Source organism: Paramisgurnus dabryanus, chromosome 3 (genome assembly GCF_030506205.2).
Source record: "Paramisgurnus dabryanus chromosome 3, PD_genome_1.1, whole genome shotgun sequence".
Taxonomy (NCBI): domain Eukaryota; kingdom Metazoa; phylum Chordata; class Actinopteri; order Cypriniformes; family Cobitidae; genus Paramisgurnus; species Paramisgurnus dabryanus.
In genome coordinates, this window is record NC_133339.1 from 49,835,455 (window position 1) to 49,855,955 (window position 20,501).

At 38.8% G+C, this 20,501-nt stretch overlaps 2 protein-coding genes across 3 annotated transcripts in view; one reads left to right on the forward strand and one right to left on the reverse strand.

Annotated features, from left to right (window-relative positions):
* The window catches only part of cyth1a (cytohesin 1a), a 121,963-nt gene that overhangs the window by 56,560 nt on the left and 44,902 nt on the right, over positions 1 to 20,501 (reverse strand). For both annotated transcript variants that reach the window (XM_065275152.2, XM_065275153.2), the window contains exons 3-5: positions 10,450 to 10,514; positions 9,563 to 9,629; positions 9,363 to 9,481 (exon numbers count right to left, since the gene is read on the reverse strand). In XM_065275152.2, the coding sequence (XP_065131224.1) occupies positions 9,363 to 9,481; positions 9,563 to 9,629; positions 10,450 to 10,514 (251 nt within the window). The remainder of the gene's footprint in view (positions 1 to 9,362; positions 9,482 to 9,562; positions 9,630 to 10,449; positions 10,515 to 20,501) is intronic.
* LOC141281944 (uncharacterized) lies at positions 10,527 to 15,345 on the forward strand. Its single transcript, XM_073814083.1, has 2 exons — positions 10,527 to 11,287; positions 12,290 to 15,345. The coding sequence occupies exon 2, from the start codon at positions 13,455 to 13,457 to the stop codon at positions 14,775 to 14,777; it is 1,323 nt and encodes a 440-aa protein (XP_073670184.1). The 5' UTR covers positions 10,527 to 11,287; positions 12,290 to 13,454; the 3' UTR covers positions 14,778 to 15,345.

Consider the following 20,501-nt stretch of genomic DNA (forward strand, 5'->3'; position numbering starts at 1 on the left):
GCTTGCCCGTTTTCAATGATAGAGAGCACAAACCCTTTGATACTTGAGATGAAATTAAACTTACCGCTTTAAGCAGATCTCACTTGTCGTCAATGTGACGCGCAAAAGTCAGCCCATGATCATTTCAAATCCGTTTACAAGACAAATGCTGTTGTTGTTTAATATAAAGTTTACATTGCGTTGTAAACATGATGAAATTATCTTCATACATGCTAATTTCATAATGTGAACGTATTAACACAAGCTTTTTATTCTACTATAATATTTAACACTATAAACAATATGTCATTTTATATACAAACTATAATTCTATCTTGACATGCACATGAGGTTCATTTTGGTCCCATTTGATTCCCTCTCTTGCGCACAGTTGCCGTCGTCGGTCTCACTCTCAGCCTCCTTCCTTACGAGGTGTTACTGTAAAAAATGCGCTACACATGGCATTTAAAAAACCGGATGGTTTATTTAAAGTTCGAATACGGATATTTCACGTCATGTTCGAATGCATATTCGAATATCGAATAAAAAGTGACAGCCCTAGTAGAGAGCCAAGTTTGTTGTTGTATAGGGGGAAGATGACTTTTAACAAGTTTATCATTTAAGGTTGGTGCTCATCTAAAGCTAATGGTTGGAGCGTCTGGGAGAGCTTCCCTAAGAACACTATCACTTTTCAATAAATCCCAGTTTCTTTCAACAATTTGTTTAATTTTGTTTGCCTGATTACTGTATTGTGTCACAAAGTATACATTGTCTGATCTTTGTTGATTTTTCTCTTTTGAGACTAGCAATTCTGCCCTACAAAGGCAAAAGGTCAAAAAAGTTTTTGGTCAAAAATTACTTATTGATATTTTTGGGACATTCAAGACCTCCTTTATTATTTGCATTAGTATCTTGAGTAAATTTTATGTTTTTTCGAGAAAATAAAAATAAAGAAGAAAGTAACTGACAACTGAAACGCACTCTAAACTCTAAGTCTAAACTTTAACTCTTTCACCGCCATTGACGAGATATCTCGTCAATTAAGAGAAAACGCTTCCCCGCCAATGACGAGATTTTCCGTCTTTCCGCAATACCGCTATTATACCGCTATTATCCACCAGGTGGCCCTTCCGCAACTTTTTAAACCCGGAAGTATTGCCCTATGGCAAGCTGCTGCATGTCCGTGTCTGTTTTAAAGATCGCTCTGAATGGGATCTCTATGAAAAGTCCGTCACAAAAATTGAATTATCTCTGTTTTTTGCTCAAAATGTTGTGTTTTTGCAGAAACCTACCCATATTCAAAAGCTGATTACAAAAGAACCACTGAAGGTAGGATGAAACGTTTTTTTTTTTTTTTGTTTGAAAGCAGAGGGTCTGTTCTTTCATTTGGTATATTGTATGTTTATATATTTAAAGAAGAACATTTTCTGGAAGGCATTAAACTTTGGTGAAAATCATGAAAAACGCTGGCGCTGGCTGGCAACTTTTTTTTAAAAACGCTGGCGGTGAAAGAGTTAAAGTCATTTTTCTCAGTTTCACACTCTAGCGAGTTAAGTTCTTTTGCCTTTGTAGGGCAGAATTGTTCTCTTGGGAGGCATTTTGCCTTGTTTGTATGCTCTTTAATTTAACAGAGATTTATCAGATTATAAGGACAACAAAGTTTACTGGTGGAAACAAAAACGAAGTTTTAAAACCCAGTCACAACAGAGAAGAACTATCTCCTTTCAACTACCTAGTAGTGATAAAGATCAGTCTGAGATAGAAGAGTCGTCCTCGTTCACTTTTTAGGCACCAAACCTCAAAAAAAACTACATATCACAGAGACAACGAAGCGAAAGACAAGAAGAGGGAGAAGCAAGTCATCAAGGACCCAGAAATTACAGCCTGTACACCAGAAGCAAAGGCAAGATGAAGATGAACAAGTAATTAACATTTCAGATGTCCCTCTTTCTACCTGTCAAATCTCTGTTTTATCAAAAGGTTTAACATTTGCTCTCAAAAATACAGCAAGAGAGTTCCAAACAAAAATTGATCGGTCCAAGTTTCATCGTAATCTCCAATTGAGAGTTTGGCATCATATTATTCCCAGTCAAGCTGCCTCTTGAAGTTATATGCAACAAGATGACACAAGAACTTCATTTAGACCTAAGTCTACCTTTACACCAAATATATCTAATCAGACTCTAAATACATTCTACAATAAGCTTACATATGAAGTTGATCAACTTTTTGCATCTAACAGTACAATGAGATCCAATCTGACAAAAGAAGAAAGTGATGCAATAAAGGACTTGTCAGCTAATGAAAACATTATAATAAAAAGAGCTGATGAAGGAGGAGCTGTAGTAGTGTGGGGCCGAGATCAATATGTCACAGAAGCTAATAGACAGTTAGCGAATAGAGAGTATTATGAACACTTCCAGTTAAATCCAATAGAGCAAATGAAGATGGAACTCATGGAAATACTCCGGCATGCAAAAAATGAAAAATGGATTTCACAAAAAGAACATGATTTCCTGCTGAATGACCATCCAAGAATTCCCACATTCTACATGCTCCCAAAAATACAAACGAATTTGGAGAATCCACCGGGTAGGCCAATAATAAGGGGAAATGAATCAATCACTGAACCAACCCTTTCAATTTGTAGACGTCTTTATTAAACCATTTGAATCAGAACTGCTCTCTGTCATTCAAGATACAACACATGTACTAAACAAAATTAAGAACATACAGAACATAGGATCCGCACTTCTGGTTACCATGGACGTGGAAGCACTGTATACGAATATTGACCATACAGAAGGGCTAGATGCGCTCTCTCATTACTTGGAAAAGAGACATTCAGAACTAATGCCTCCCTCTTCCTTTATCCTTAAGTTGGCAAAATGGACTTTATACAATAATGTCTTCTTGTTTCAAAATCAATTCTTTAAACAAAAAAAGGGTACAGCAATGGAAGCATGTTTTGCACTTAACTATTCAAATCTATTTATGGGAACCTGGGAAGAAAGATTTGTATATTCTGATTGCAATGTTTTCGCTGATAAAATAATATGGTGGGGTAGATATATCGATGATATCATTCTGTTTTGGTCTGGTTCAGAAACTGAACTGCTTCAATTCCATTCACATTTGAACAACACTAACAGAAGTTTGAAGTTAAGCCTTAACATCTCTTCATCTGAAATTAATTTCTTAGATCTTAAAAATCACAAAAGAAGCAAATGGAGATTTACATACTTCTATTTTTAGAAAAACAACTGATCGCAATACAATTCTTAGAGCAGATTTTCCACCCATCATGGCTAAAAAATAACATCCCTTTTGGCCAGTTTCAAAGACTTAACGTATCTGTGATACAGAAGAAGAATTTGAAAGAAATGCTCAAGATATGTGTCAGAGATTTAAAACAAGATGTTATCAAAAAATAACTATACTATAAGCATACAACAAGGCAAAATGCGGAGAACAATTGCTAGTCTCAAAAGAGAAAAATCAACAATGATCAGACAATGTATACTTTGTGACACAATAGAGTAATCATACAAACAAAATTAAACAAATTATTGAAAGAAATTGGGATTTATTGAAAAGTGATATTGTTCTTAGGGAAGCTCTCCCAGACGCTCCAACCATTAGCTTTAGACGAGCACCAACCTTAAATGATAAATTTGTTAAAAGTCATCTTCCCCCATACAACAAAAAACATGGCTCTCTACCAGAAAAGGCAACTATAAGTGTGGACACTGCAATTACTGCAACAACATGGTTAAAGTGCCCATATTATGACTGCTTTTCCACAAGTTATATAGGTATATGAGTTCCATAAAGCATGTTTCAAAAGTTGTTTGCTCGAAATAGCTTGTAGGAAAAGATTGTTACCCATCTCTAGGAGCCTCTGTTTCATGGCATTTCAGATTGTGCCGTTTTGAGCTAGTCATTACATATTTATGAGCTGCTGCTCCTTTGATTACGCCCCACTACTAACGTCATGTGCCCGTGCGCGTGCTCAGTGGTATCGTGAGCAGTACAGACCATACGGTGTTATTATTTTATATATTATTATTATTAACGGTTTATGTTGCCAACAGACAAATCATGCAGAAAAGTATCACTAATAAGTACACTACAGGAGAAGAAACTCATGACACACAATGATTCCAGAGTAAATTGTGATGTTACGTTAGCAGTCACAACAATAAACTCGTTTTCCCTAGTCAATGCTAACATATTCCCGTTATGAAACATTTTCAAAAGCATTATTTTCGCAAATCACAGAAATTAAGACCCGGCGGGGGATGTATACGGCTTGTGGACCGCATGCTAATTGCTAGAAGCTAGCGGGAGGTCCGGACGGTAAAGTTATAAGAGGCTCGGGGGTTAGCCTCGTCAGAAAGCCGGGGCGGTAAGACCCGGTCTCGGTGTGTCAAACTCATCATGACACACAAAGATTCAAGCGTAAATTGTGATGTAGCAGTCTCAACAAGACACTCGTTTTCCCTGGACAATACTAACATATTCCCGTTATAAAAATTTTCAAACGCATTATTTTCGCAAATTACAGAAATTAAGACCCGGCGGGGATGTATACTGCTTGTGGACCGGGTGCTAATTGCTAGAAGCTAGCGGGAGGTCCGGACCGTGTATATATCTATGCGGACCGTAAAGTTAATAGAGGCTCGGGGGTTAGCCTCGTCAGAAAAGCCAGGGCGTAGTCTCTGTTAGTTTGGCAAAAAACTTTTAGCTCTAGCATCATAAATGTAGTATTTTGTGACAGAAGATGACAACATGCAAAATATAACGTGACTTCTTACCTTTTGTGTTGATACAACGCGATCGCGAATCGAATCCAGTCTGTTTCAGATGTGTGAATGATCCATGAAAGTCCAATAAAATACATCCAATGACCATTTGTGTCCATAAATGCGTATAATCCGTGAAATATAGATAGATAGTCTGTGGTTTACATCAGATTTCGCATGAAGGTTTTATCGCCTACAATCTGAGGACTGTTTGCGTCGTAACACACTGTATATAATAATTTTTCATTGACATCTCTTCTGGACGCAGATTTAACATAAATTCGTTCATTAACTGCAATACTCCATATGTAGTTTCCATATTGGAATGTCCATGTGGCTGCTTTTACATCGGGAGAACTAAGCGTAAATTAAAGGTAAGACTTGCATAAATATGCAATTAGATCTGGAAATCCTCAATATCCTATGGCAGTACATTATAAAGATGCAAACCATGGAAATTGTAACTCTCTTAAAATGATAGGCATAGAGCATATTGAAAACTCAATTAGAGGAGGTGATAGGCTTAAGAAACTCTTGCAAAGAGAATCATTTTGAATTTACACATTGAAAGCCACATGCTTCCCTGGTCTAAATGGAGAACTAGATTTTGCCCCTTTTCTGTAATTTATCTTTAAACTTTTTTTGTAGTTGTTACTTTATTTTATTTGTAGTTTTTTTGTAGTCATTGAATTTACTAGGATGATTAATGATTATAAATAATTCTTGTGACACTATTCATTTAATCATGTGACTTCCTATCTGTTCAATCTGTCTAATCATGTGACTTCCTATCTGTTACCTTAACAGCTGTTATTGATTACTGATCTTAACTAGGAAGTAAGCTGTTTGTCAAACACTTCAAGCCCTGACGAAAGCCTTGTTGGCTGAAACGCGTAGGCATGTTTTTATTTTACTAAATTAGCCATGGATTAATAAAGGCTTTTTAATCTTCATCCTACTGAGTGCCTCAGACTTTATTTTAAAATAAATGTTGCGTGAATATCTGATAATGTATGAATCCTGGTTCTGTTGTTGATCTGTCGCTGCTGTTTGCACGTTCAAATTAAATGTTTTGTTTTTACTACGTCACATACAACCGTAAGCTGTATTTCTACTCAATGACAATTTAATATTAAAATCTTATAAGTTAATGGTTAATGTTCGGTTCAGAAGCTACGGTTGTCGGTCGGGAAAATTAACTGATATGAACATCCCTAGTTTAATGCAAATTCAGAAGATCTTTTAAAAATATTTAGCGTGAACCTGTGGCACAGCTTTTCAAAACTGAAACTCATCAAATCCTTTCAAAGGTCAAGCATGTCACTGAAACACACCAGAGGCTTTGCTGTCATTAATATTTAATTTTTATGAAGACAATATTACATGTTTAACCAAGTGCAGAATACATAAGATGACACGATCAATTTATAAAGTATTTCTGTCATTCAAATGCTAAATTTATTTGAAAGCAGCCATTGTTTACTTCAGATATAGTAGATGATGGTTGAGCAGATTGAACAAAGATTAATCCATATTTATTTGATTTAGATTGAGTTTAGATTTCCTTAAAAACTTTTACGAAAGTTACTGCAGTTAAAATGAGATATTTTGTTTCATTAACAGTTTCATTTCAATAGATCAAATGTGAGAACTAGAAAAGCGCTCTTAAATTACGCAGGGCTCAAAATTAACTTTTTTATTTGGTAGCACTGGTGCTCCCAACTTTAAAGAGTAAGGAGCACCAGCAAAAATGTAGGCGCACTCATCCAAAAATTATGAAGCACCACAACTACAATGTATAAGTTAATAGATTTATTTTATTAAATATTAAACACCACAACTGGGCTTTACACATCCTATGGCCAAGATTTGAAATTTTGTCTTTTTTGCTGCATAGATTACTAAAATAATACCCAAATGCTGTTTAAATAATATAGCAGCAATAATAATTTAACAATTACAGGAAACACAAATATGATTACAATAGAAAATCTAGCAAACAGGTAAAACACTGATTGATGGTGACATTACAAAAGTGACCCTAATATAGAGAGCAAATATATATTGGTTTTGATAACTGCATTACCAGGATGATATTACTACTAAATAGGCAATGTTTTTAAAAACATACCATCAGCATTGTCGTGTTCCACCTTAACATGGAATACAAGGATGTCTGTCGGAAGTCCCTCAAGCAGGATGCGCACATACATCATAAAACACTATTTGATAGACAGGTCGGTGTCTCCATCAATAATAAACACATTTGTCACCACAATTTTTGTGTTTTTGGCACTTTCGCCATGTTTTAGCAAGGTCTCGCGCTTAAAATGTATGGATTCTGCCACCAACGCCGTTTTACCTGCAACCTCCGTTTCACAGGATTTACAGTAAACACAGTAACATCGAGTCATTTTCTTAGCGGAGCCACTCGTAATCTTTAAGCCTCTCTCCGAAATGTTTAACGTTAAGCCTTTTTTTTTCCGGTGGTGAAGTTGCATCTAAATCCAGACCGTCGTTATGAATTAATACAGTAGTAACATTGGCTGTAGTCGCCTCATTCTCTTCGTGCTCGCGGTTCGTTTTTTCACATTTTTGCGCTTTGCGTACCAACGTAGCACGGCAACAAGGAATGATGGACATTCATATTAGCCAATCTGCGCTCTTCATTAAACGCAAGAACTTAAAGGTGAAATTTGATTGGTTATGTAATGTTGGAGAGAATGCTGAACCTGGAACAGCACACAGCATACACAATCTAAATCAAGTCACACCACAACAAAATAGGCAGTCGCACAAATGCTCCCAAATATATTTTAAGGTTGGACAGATTAAATATTGGTCGCATATGCGACCAAAACAGTTGCAATTTCGAGCCCTGTTAGGTCTCTGCTGTCTCTGCTAATACAACACACACAACCCTTTGAAGCGTAAATTTAAAATAATCTAGCGTCCCCCTGCCCCCTGTTCTAACGGCAATGAACCCAACCTTAGGGGGCATGCACACCAAAGCTTTTACGCCTGCAACTGGTGCATGCTTTCAATTGTTTCCAATGGAAGTGCAGCGTTTTATTAAAACAGAAAGAAGCTGGCGGATTTTTTCCACGCTGAAAGCTGTTACTCTTGAGTTGAAAGAGATTCAACTTTGGGTGAAAAGCTCTGCTCGTCAATGTCAGTTCTCACACGGCCGTCCAATCACAGTGGAGGAGGGGCAGGACAAGTATCACAACAACCAACCGGCTCACAGCTCAAGCATCACAGCTACCAAAGTGTTCAGCTGAAGAAATCTTCCGCACAGCTGAAAAAACAGATGGCATTCGGTGTCCTCCAGGCGTTTTCAGCCGCGTTTAAAAGTTTTGGTGTGTCCTGCCCCTTAAAGTGTTAAAGCATGTGTGGGTTAACCAGTTGGTCATGGCTCCAATGATTGAGTGCGTGTACAGTAACTCCACACTGCATCATTTTCAGAAGCATGACATCCTCAGCAAAAGGAGGTTAAATGTGATATGTTATCTCTAATGGGAAATGACAGTAATATCTGCTGATCTGGAGACTTACAGAACAAAAGCGCTACAGATCTCTCTCTAACAGATGAGAAATAACTCAGAGATACTCATCTAATCTGGCAGCCACACCCAAACCAAGGAAGACAAAACAAAAAGGGAGGGAATGAAATCCAGGAGAAGAAATATTTTGTGTAGAACAGAGTCACCAGGTGTTGCCCAATGAGACTCAAGAGTAACATGCACACCCCCCAACCCCGTTTGAGACAACGTTTCTGTGTTGAATAAGTGTTGAATAAGATTAGAGTTAGGAACAAGTGTAATGTAATACAGATGGAGATGGGATTTACAAAGCAATCCAAATGATTCATTCACCTTGCTACAAATCACAGTGAGAAAATGACACTGACATCCATGAATTCACAAAGACACATATCAGACTAGTCATTCATTTACTGGAAATGCTGTCTTTAATCCTAACTAACCAACTTTAAGTTCTTCAAAGTCCAACACCTGTCATCATTTACACTTTTGAATCAGTTTTACAGACAAAATATAATTGTTCCAACATATTTGCATTACAAAACTACAATATTATTTTTAATTAACGCTGTGAACTTAGAGATGTTGACCAAACCAGAAGTGGAATGAATAAGACTTTCATTTTGGTGGTAATTATTGACCCTGTTGTGTGTTATGAGTGTTATGGACATGGCTACTGCTCTGAAACCTTATAAATGTTGCTGTCATTTCTACATTGAAACTAATTAATCTCTTGAGCCAGTGACGCATGTGATTCGAGGACAAGTGGTGACGTCAACCGCTGCTGTCAATAAATGCACTACTCAATTACTTTTTATGCACGTGATGTGTTTATAGACACTCACAACAAGTGCATACATACTACGATAACCGTTATCCAAGGAGATAAAATCATAGGCAAAGACATCATAAAGATAGGAAATATTTGGATGGCACCACAAATCTCATTGAAATGTTAAAAAGTCTGTTGCTTGCTGTTTTAAATTGCTGGCATAGGTCAGTATACGAGCTGGCTGATAGAGACACAAACACTCACCTCTCTCCTAAATAATCTCCTATGGCAGTCTTGTTAAGACCTTCACCCTTGTAGAGGAAGCGAGCAATGTCTTCACTGGTGTTCTTCAGAAGATCATTCTCAATGAGGAATCGGATTCCCTGTACAAACACACATGCAGTCTCTGACATAAAATACTCATGTCGCTCATTGTACGAAATTGCTCACGTGAACTGAATTACCTTTTTAGGGTCCATGTTGAACTTTTTGCGACCCATGGCCACTTGTTTGTTCCTTTGCATGTTCTTCCTGCAAAGAAAAAACAACAACAAACGTATGTCGTCTTCTGCCTCTTCTGCCATTCCTCATGCTAATACTTTCCAAACTTTAAATGGATTTAGCCTTTAAAACCCTCAAAGTAAATCATCAACATGTAATACACCATTTTCAGCTAAGAAACCTCTCTCTGTGGCTTAATTTCAATTACAGGTTTCCAAAAAAATTACGTGAACTGATTAAATGTTTGAGTAGATTGTGTTGCAAAGTTAAATGTAAAATGTGTGTTAGCTCTACACAACACGACTCAATAAAGTGACAAAATTAATGAAAGCGTTCTCCAGATGTCCCACCGGTCGCACAGACAGCATCAGACAGCCCCGCCCCAGACGGGTAACAAGGTTTCATGGCAACAAAGAGCCATGATGTTTTCCAGAAAAACTAACAAACACACACATTCCTGTTTCACCCAAAAATGAAAGCCCTGTCATCATTTACTCAACCTCATGTAGTTTTAAACCTGTATGAGTTTCTTTATTCTGATGACTTCAAAGAACACCACAACTTCCATAATAGGAAAGCAAATACTGTGGAAGTCAGGGGGTACCGTCAACTGTGTGCATACCGTCAATTAATAAAATATCTTCTTTTGTGTTTACAGCAGAATAAAGAAACTCATCTACCCCAAACTCACTAACCAGCTATGTCAGGCTCTTTCCATAGGGTTTAATCTTTGCTACTTTTGTTGTCCTGATTTTTCTGTGTTCTCTCTGGTTATACTACTCAATTACTCAATTGTGAAAAACTCTATATAAACAAATTGACTTGAAATTGTGTGATGATGTTCACTTACCTCTCCTCTGTAGAACCCAGGTTCTCAATCTCACTGGTCACTTCAGCGATCTCATCTTTCAGACGCTACACAGATCAAAAAACAGAAAGAATTTATCAAGTTAATAATGCTACACAAAACACAGCACCATCATGTACATGGTGTCTTTAGCTACTGTATGAGGTTCATGTGCTTCTTCCGTAGCTGTCCCAAAGCTTTGGAACAGCCGTATATAGTAACTGCACCATCTGAGCTCCTCAAAGCTGTTTCCACTATTCAGACTGTATGTGTCACATCAATGAGAAGCCATATTATATTCAAATCAAATTCCTCTCTCTCTTTCTCTCTCACCTTAAAGGAGGAGAACTGATGAATGACCTCAGTGTCAAGCATTGGTTAAATTGGGCCGGAGCTCACCGGAGCGCAGCTCCGCCTCCTCAGGTCCACAACACACCCTGCCGGAGCTCAGCTCTGTCTCCTTCAGCAACAGGGTTAAATTGGGCTGGGCCAAATATTTGTAATGACATTCGGGTCGCGGTCGGTCGGGTCGTTTGGAATAAAGATGCCATTTAAACCTTTGTAATTTTGGATGGGATTAGTTTTACAAGGGAACCTCAGAGAAAATCATGCTTCTCAGAGGTCCACTGTGATTTTAATCCCGTCCGAATCGGCCATGTCTGTGTTTTTCTCTGCAACCTCTGTAAAAAATTCCAGAGCAATTTACTTACTGTTTTTCGCCAAAATCAGAGCTCTTTTAATAAATGTAATTCCGCCCGGATGCAAATATCTGTGTCTGCTCGCAATATCTTTTGAAAACGCAGTTCTTTTGGTGTTTTGGCCAACGCAATCTGACATATAGGTTAGGGATGCAGCGATTAACCGGTTTCACTATTAACCGCGATTTAAAATGTCACGGTTAAGTAACCGTAAAGCCTTCGCTACACCGCGTGTTTTTGTTTCACGCACGCACAAACCAGATCCACGAACCACCAAGAGGCGCATGCGTCATGATGCATTGTATGACAAAGCTCCGCGTTCAAAAGAATATGTGCGTGTTACGCGTCTCTTGGTTGTTCGTGCATCTGGATTGTGCATTGTATGACAAAGCTCTGCGTTCAAAAGAATATGTGCGCGTGACACGTCTCTTGGTTGTTCGTGCATCTGGTTTGTGTGTGCGTGTGCGTGGATGTGTGCGCGTGCACCTGCATCTGTACGTGAAAGAGCCACACTCCAATCGGTCTACTCTGTACAGCATTAAAAACCTCCTGCTCGCGGATCAAACCCGGGTGGGGCTCCTGATGGTCTGACTGCATTTCATTACGTTGAATTATTTTAACGCGTTAATGATTAATTAATGAATAGCATTAGTTAACACGTTAATCGTTGACTTTTGTGTAATATTAAGCTTCACCTGTCAACATGACTTGCAGTACCTGGTTCAGGATGACCCTGTGTAATTATTCATTTTGAGAGGCTCTTATCATTTTTACTTCATATATTTTACTTCAATACTTCAAACAAACCAAAATAATATAACTTTATTCAGTCCAAATGTAAAGTTACATTTATTCAAAAGATCATTAAAATGAATAGCCTACAGGTTTCAAAGGCACCTATACGGTTTAAGTCAAAGCCAGCCAAGTTATTATTATTATCATTTGTCCAAGAATTGTAGAGAAAATACACAAACTGAAAATACAGAAAAATTTAGCAATTGTTCAAAAATGTATTCATGTGATTTTATACATTAATGTTGTAAAATAAATGAATCCTTAATAACCGTAATAACCGTACAACCGTGATTATTTATCAGACTATAACCGTACCATCAAAATCTATAATCGCTGCATCCCTAATATAGGTCTTGAGTCCCATTCATTCAGATATGGATGTTTTTTTTCCATTTGGCGGAATAAAATAATTAAATCAAGACGAGCTGAATATCATACACTGTTAAGACTAAACACTGTTATATCAGTAACGGTATAAGGTATGAACTCAACCTTATTTTGTTTCACTCTGGAATGGTAATGTTAATTAATAAAGATAATAAATTGTTATTAATCATTATTTCTTAATTTCTTTGGGTTTTTTATAAGCAGCCAGTTATATAAAACACGTAGGCTACTTTATATGATTTGTATAAGTTATTTTGATTTGTTAAAATTAAATTAATAAAAGACATGTTCTGTAGGCTAATAATTTTACATTTAAAGCAAAATATCAAACATTAGGCTGCAAACACGCATATCCAGAGCACGTGATCTTCTGCAATGTCAAAACGCATGAAACAGACGCTCGAATCGGCCAAAAATCACAGTCGTCTTTTTTGCGGTCCAAGTTGCGGGCGGGTGGCGGTTGTTTATACATTGACCCGCGCATCACTGGTACGCAGCCCCGCGTCTCACTCAGATCCTCAAGAATGCGCATTCTCACAGGATGACATTAGAAATTGTAGAGATGAGAGATAGAGAGATAGAGAGGTAAGAGTGGTGCACACGTCGAGAAAACTTAATAGAAGTCTAGATTAAAGTATGTATAGCCATATCACTCATCTCATTACAATATGTTCAAAGATAATACTGAACTTATTGTATAGTTTAATAAAATAATGTATTTGATTATACAAATCAATTACAATCTAACAATAGTGATAATTTTACTAACTGCTGACCAGCTTATCTCTATGGCTAATTTATCAGACATATTGATGCTGATTCAATATGTCGTTTTTCTTGTTGATTTAATCTTATGCTTAGAATTAGTCAAAGAGGTTGAGTCCGGTTTGTGACGTCACGCTGAACAGATCGTGCATCGTAGCTCCGTCGAGTTCATCATCTAAAAGCTTTTTTTACCATCTTATTCCTATTTATATAATATAACTTATTAGTTTTACATAGGAATACTTTACCGTGACGATTATTGAGCAGTACTACCACGTGAAACTATTTATCACTAATAAACAGTTAGCATATAGCCCGCTAGCATCCTCACGGTGGAGGCTGAAGCTAGCATTTTCCGATCTAATGGCGGATTCATCTGATATATGCTTTTCTGACCTATCCTCACCTGAGCGGGAAGCTGTGGAGGAGTTGTTTCCCGGTTTTAGCAGATCCAAGGCGAGGTACAGCGCCCACTTCACCCTGCCTTCCGACGTCCACAAGCGAGCAACAAACATGCATTCCACGCGATGCAGCTTCACGGACCGTGAACGACATGAAAGCGATCGGGAAGCTGTGGAGGAACCGCTGCCCGGCCTTCGCAGATTCAGCAAGCCAAACATCACCCTGACCCCAAACGTTCGCAGGCGACCGAGGCGTGTCACAACCGAACACCCCACGCGATGCAGCTCCGGGGACCGCGTTCGGGTAAACGAAGACGCCATCGCCCAGCATGAAAGCGGTAAGACTCCGCTTGTTATTGTAACATGTACTACTTGCCACATGTATAGTTTAGCTTCTGCTGTTAGCATAGAGGGGTTTACATGCACTAAGTGTATTGAAGTATTAAGGTTAACTGAGAAGGTTGCTGAACTAGAATCGCGCATCCGAACGCTAGTTGAGGATAGCAAAACCGCTAATGTTACTGTCGCAAATAATCTATCGAGCGAAAAGACTAATGGCTCGGTTCCGACATCAGATGCTAATATAAATATTACAAATACTGTATCGAGCGCGCATAGTGTTTATCAAAATACACATGGCTCGGTTCCGTCATCAGAGTCAAGTCGGCGGTCAAACTGGGTGACTGTTAGGCGGCATAGTCATATAAGGCGTCCTTCTAAGACCCATAACGTAACGACAATTTCTAACAGATTCGATCCCCTAAGGAGTATACCAGCTGAAACACCTTTTAAAAGTGCCCTGGTCATTGGAGATTCTATACTCAGGAACACTAACATTGAGGCACCAAACACCATAGTCGACTGTATACCGGGAGCCAGAACGTCTGACATTAGATCCAAACTTAAAGTGCTGGCTAATGCTAAGCGGAAGTTTTCTAAGATTGTTATTCACGCCGGCACGAATGACACTAGGCTCCGCCAGTCGGAAATCACCAAAGATAATATTAAGGAGATGTGTGAAATTGCAAAAACAATGTCAGACAATGTAATATGCTCTGGTCCCCTCCCCGCCTACCGGGGAGATGAAACACATAGTAGATTAGTGTCTCTCAATGGATGGATGTCAAAGTGGTGCCCTCAGCATAACGTAGGGTTTATAGACAATTGGAAGCATTTCTGGGGAAGACCATTTCTCCTAACCCGAGATGGCCTTCATCCGTCATCGGAAGGAAGTGCTATACTCACTAAAAATCTGATCAATAGTCTTAATTCTGATATAGTCTGACTATCCAGGGCCCAGGTCAGGAAACAGACGGATCGGCTTAACCGTCCATCTGTTAGCTGCCGTGATATGTCAAGACCACTTATATCCCAGCACTTCGAGTCAATCTTACCGAAATATCAGCACATTTCAACTGTATCTGTTCCCCGAACAAATAAATACAGGGCACCGCTTGTTACATCTGGTACAAATCTGATTCAAATAAAATTAGAAAACAATACATTAACAGATGAATCTCGAATCTTAAAATTCGGCCTTCTTAACATTAGATCGCTTACCAATAAAGAACCTATTGTCAATGAAATAATTACAGACCAAAACTTAGATGTACTCTGTTTAACAGAAACCTGGCTTAAAGCAGACGACTACATTAGTTTAAATGAATCCACCCCACAAGACTATTATTATAAACACGAACCTCGATTAAAGGGGAGAGGGGGTGGTGTAGCTACAATATACAATACAATGTTTAAAGTAAACCAAAAATCTGAGCTAAAATTTAAATCATTTGAAGTAATGTTGTTAAATATGGAAATAACTGATCGTAACCACAAACAGCTTTCTTTTGCTTTAGCGACAACCTATAGACCACCGGGCCACCATGCAGATTTCCTTAATGAAATAGCAGATTTCCTATCTGAGCTTGTAGTCACTGTAGATAAAGCTCTTATTGTTGGTGATTTTAATGTCCATGTGGACAACCCAAAAGACGCATTAGGACGTGCGTTTATAGATGTTCTAAATTCTCTCAATATTAGACAAAACGTGACAGGGCCAACGCATACTCGTAATCACACATTAGACTTAATTCTGTCACTCGGACTCAATATTAATGACGTCGAAATATCACCTCAGAGTGATGCAGTTTCTGACCATTACCTTGTGTCATACACTGTACTTCTAGATAGGATCACTCAATCTACAACATGCTACCGACTAGCCAGAACAATAATTTCCACCACTAAAGATAGCTTTATTAGCACTCTTCCAGACCTGTCCCAAATGAAACATGTAGCAGATAACTGTGACGATCTAGATATTGAAATAGAAAACCTAAACAATGTCTGTTCTAACACATTGGATGCCGTTGCTCCCATTCGAAAAAAGAGATTCAAAGAAAAACCGCCAGCTCCATGGTATGACCATCACACAGCAGCCCTTAAAAAGGCAGCTAGAAAAATGGAAAGAAATTATAGAAGCACAAAGTTAGACAAGCTTATAAATGAGAATCATAATAACCCTCGTTTCCTCTTTAGCACAGTTGCGAAACTGACTAGAAACAAAGAACAAACAGAAACCAATAGTAAACTTCAACACAATAGTAACGACTTCATGAACTTCTTTTCTAACAAAATTTCGGCTATTAGGGAAAACATCGTAGCTACCCAGGCAGCCACCACTCTACCCATTAGTTCACTTAACACTAGACTACCATACGAACATCTTGATTCATTTAAACCTACTACAATAGATGAGCTCTCTAAACTAGTCACATCATCCAAATCATCGTCCTGTATATTAGACCCCGTTCCCACAAAACTACTTAAAGAAGTATTCCCTGTAGTGTCAACCCCGGTTCTAAATATCTTTAACTCATCGCTAGAAATAGGATACGTTCCAACAGCTTTCAAACTAGCAGTTATTAAACCGCTGATTAAAAAACCACAGCTTGACCAAGGAGAACTTAATAACTTTAGACCAATCTCAAGTCTCCCTTTTCTTTCGAAAATATTAGAAAAGGTAGTGGCAAGCCAGTTACGCATATTCTTGACAAATAATAGTACATATGAAAAGTTCCAATCAGGATTCAGGCCCCACCATAGCACAGAGACAGCGTTGCTTAGAGTTACAAATGACCTCCTATTAACATCCGATCGTGGTGAAATCTCAATTCTTATATTACTAGACCATAGTGCAGCATTTGACACAATAGACCACAGAATCCTACTCAATAGACTAGAAAACTATGTTGGTATCAGTGGTCAGGCGCTAGCCTGGTTTAGGTCATATCTAACCAATCGCTATCACTTTGTTTATGTAAATGAGGAAGAGTCATATCACTCCCTGGTTAAATACGGTGTACCGCAGGGATCAGTTTTAGGTCCTATCCTGTTCTCGTTATACATGTTACCCCTAGGAGACATTATCAGGAAACATAACATAAGTTTTCACTGCTATGCGGATGATACCCAGCTTTACATCTCCTCGCATCCCAGCGAAACACACACGTTTTCTAGGCTAAAAGACTGCATTAACGATGTTAGTGACTGGATGGCACATAACTTTCTTAAGCTCAACTCCAATAAGACAGAGGTACTTATTATTGAACCAAATCGCTACAAACATAATATGTCAGATTACAAATTGCACATAGATGGCTGTACTGTGGTGCCATCTTCCACGGTTAGGAACTTAGGTGTGATGTTCGACAGCAACTTATCCTTTGATAGTCATATCGCCAACGTCTGCCGCACAGCATTCTTCCATCTTAGAAATATCTCAAAAATACGCCATATACTGTCTACATCTGACGCAGAGAAGCTTATTCATGCTTTTATGACCTCTAGAATAGACTATTGTAACTCGCTACTCGGGGGATGCCATTCAAATCAGGTCAACAAGCTTCAGCTAGTTCAAAACGCTTCTGCAAGGGTACTTACTCGATCTAAGAAGTATGACCACATAAGCCCAATTCTGGCATCTTTACACTGGCTACCAGTTAAATATCGCATCCAATTTAAAATATCACTAATCACCTACAAAGCTTTAAATGGCTTAGCACCCTCATATCTTAGAGAATTACTATCAGAATACAATCCATCACGCACACTACGGTCGCAAAATTCTGGCCTATTGATTATCCCTAGACTATCAAAAGTGTCTAAAAGTGGAAGATCCTTTTCCTACTTAGCCCCTAAGCTCTGGAATGATTTACCAACCGATGTCCGAGAATCAGACACAGTCGATCATTTTAAATCTAGACTTAAAACTTTTCTCTTCAACAAAGCATTCGCATAATTTGTCTAGTAAAGGTTCTTAACTCGCAATAGTTATTTGCACGGAACAAAGCACTCACGGTCATAACACAGACCAACCAAATAAATAAATAAAAACCTTTTCTGCATGAACACTTAATATGAATTGCATTAAATAGTTTGCCACCGTTTGCCACTGAACCTGCATTAACGACGACAGTGGGGCTTCCGGCCTTAGTCAAACGGTTTGGCACGTATGGTCGGGTTGCGATTTTGGTGCTTTCGTGTGTCTTGTGAATAGTATGCCATACAGACCCGTTTGCCACTGAACCTGCATTAACGACGACAGTGGGGCCTCCAGCCTTAGTCAAACGGGTTGGTATGTATGGTCGGGTTGCGTTTTTCGCGCTTTCGTGTGTCTTGTGAATAGTATGCCATACATACCCGTTTGCCACTGAACCTGCATTAACGACGACAGTGGGGCCTCCAGCCTTAGTCAAACGGGTTGGCACGTATGGTCGGGTTGCGATTTTGGCGCTATCGTAAGTCTTATGAATAGTATGCCATACAGACCCGTTTGCCACTGAACCTGCATTAACGACGACAGTGGGGCCTCCAGCCTTAGTCAAACGGGTTGGTATGTATGGTCGGGTTGCGTTTTTCGCGCTTTCGTGTGTCTTGTGAATAGTATGCCATACAGACCCGTTTGCCACTGAACCTGCATTAACGACGACAGTGGGGCCTCCAGCCTTAGTCAAACGGGTTGGCACGTATGGTCGGGTTGCGATTTTGGCGCTATCGTAAGTCTTATGAATAGTATGCCATACAGACCCGTTTGCCACTGAACCTGCATTAACGACGACAGTGGGGCTTCCGGCCTTAGTCAAACGGGTTAACACGTATGGTCGGGTTGCGATGTTTTTGGCGTTTTCTCCTGGTCCTGTAAATGGCATACAATATAGACCCGTTTGCCACTGAACCTGCATTAACGACGACAGTGGGGCTTTAGGCCTTAGTCAAACGGGTCGTCAGGTTTCATTTTCTCTTAAAGATCGGAAGGTGACCCTTATTTACCATATATACCCTCGCATTGGGCCCCCAATTTGCTAAATCCTCAACTGTGGATAACAATTATGCCGCAATATTTAGTCTGTCTGGAACTAAGCTGAGTTAAACCACATCACTGTGTGACACTTCAATACATATGAACGGCCGCTACGCTAATACGATTTTGTTTTTCTCTCCCTGTCTCGTCCTCGACCCGAGGAAGAGACAAACAGACCCAGTCCCGGTAGATGTGAAAGTTGGCACACCTCTGATCTACTGGCTGTCCTTCAACGTTATGCCCAGCTGATACCTGACCAACGATCACCGGCAGAACCGCTTAATCTCCGCTAAATCTCCATTTCCGTTCTCCCAAGGGTTTTTCCCTCCTAGGACTTATTTTTCCTCGGATAAAAGCCCGGGGTTTTTTTTTTTCTCCTAGGGGGTTTTTCACCCCGGGGAGGCAGCCTTTTTGGGCTTTACCTAGCTTCCTCTTCTATACGTTGCTTTAGTAATACGTGCAATTATAATATGGAGTCATAGCCGCAGCAAATTTAACTGCTCATGCTATCATGTATTTTGTTGTGCTATCTGTCGTTTTCTGTGCTTTTCACTGCTTCTATTTATGTAAAGCTGCTTTGAAACAATTGACTTTTGTGAAAAGCGCTATATAAATAAAATTGAATTGAATTGAATTATACCTTCTTTCAAAGTATGATAAATTTTGCATAATAACATGTGCAACAAATGCATATAGGGTGTCAGACTCATAGATTAGCATAATTTAAAGTTCTGGTTTTAAAGTTTGGATCAACCTCTGGCACAGCTTTAAAGCTGAAACTTGTAAGTGAATTGTAAAGTATTTATCTTTGTTTGAATAACTATACTCAACCTTACCTTACACATTAATACTGGAAAAAGAGCCCCTTTAGTGTAAAACACATTAAGTAATTTTACGGCGTGATTTTGAATGATGACTTTTTACCGTAAATAAGGGCTCCCCCTCCCTACAAAAGCCAATTTAACCACTGGTGTCAAGACTACTGAAATGTCAATATTGTATTATTTGTTTCCATGTCTTTAACTCTTTCACCGCCAGGGTTTTAAAAAAAAGTTGCCAGCCAGCGCCAGCGTTTTTTAATGATTTTCACCAAAGTTTAATGTCTTCCAGAAAATGTTCTTCTTTAAATATATAAACATACAATATACCAAATGAAAGAACAGACCCTCTGCTTTCAAACAAAAAAAAACGTTTCATCCTACCTTTAGTGGTTCTTTTGCAATCAGCTTTTGAATATGGGTAGGTTTTTGCAAAGACACCATATTTTGAGCAAAAATCAGAGATAATTCCATTTTTATGACAGACTTTTCATAGAGATCCGATTCAGAGCGATCTTTAAAACAGACACGGACATGCAGCAGCTTGCCATAAGGCAATACTTCCGGTTTTAAAAAGTTGCGATAATAGCGGTATTGCGGAAAGACGGAAAATCTCGTCATTGGCGGGGAAGCCTTTTCTCTTAATTGACGAGATATCTCGTCAATGGCGGGGAAAGAGTTAAGAGATTAATGGAGTTGGGACACAGGCCTGTCTCTTCTGAAAATAGTTTAGTGATCATCTCATATGGGGGTTGTCTTTGATGAAGAGTTTTCCCCTCACATATTTATTTTACTCGTGCAGCTCATAATGTTGGTGAAATTCCCCCAG

Bases quoted from the DNA above. Each gene is read 5' to 3' on its own strand.
- LOC141281944 (XM_073814083.1), top strand. From the start codon at position 13,455: ATGGCGGATTCATCTGATATATGCTTTTCTGACCTATCCTCACCTGAG.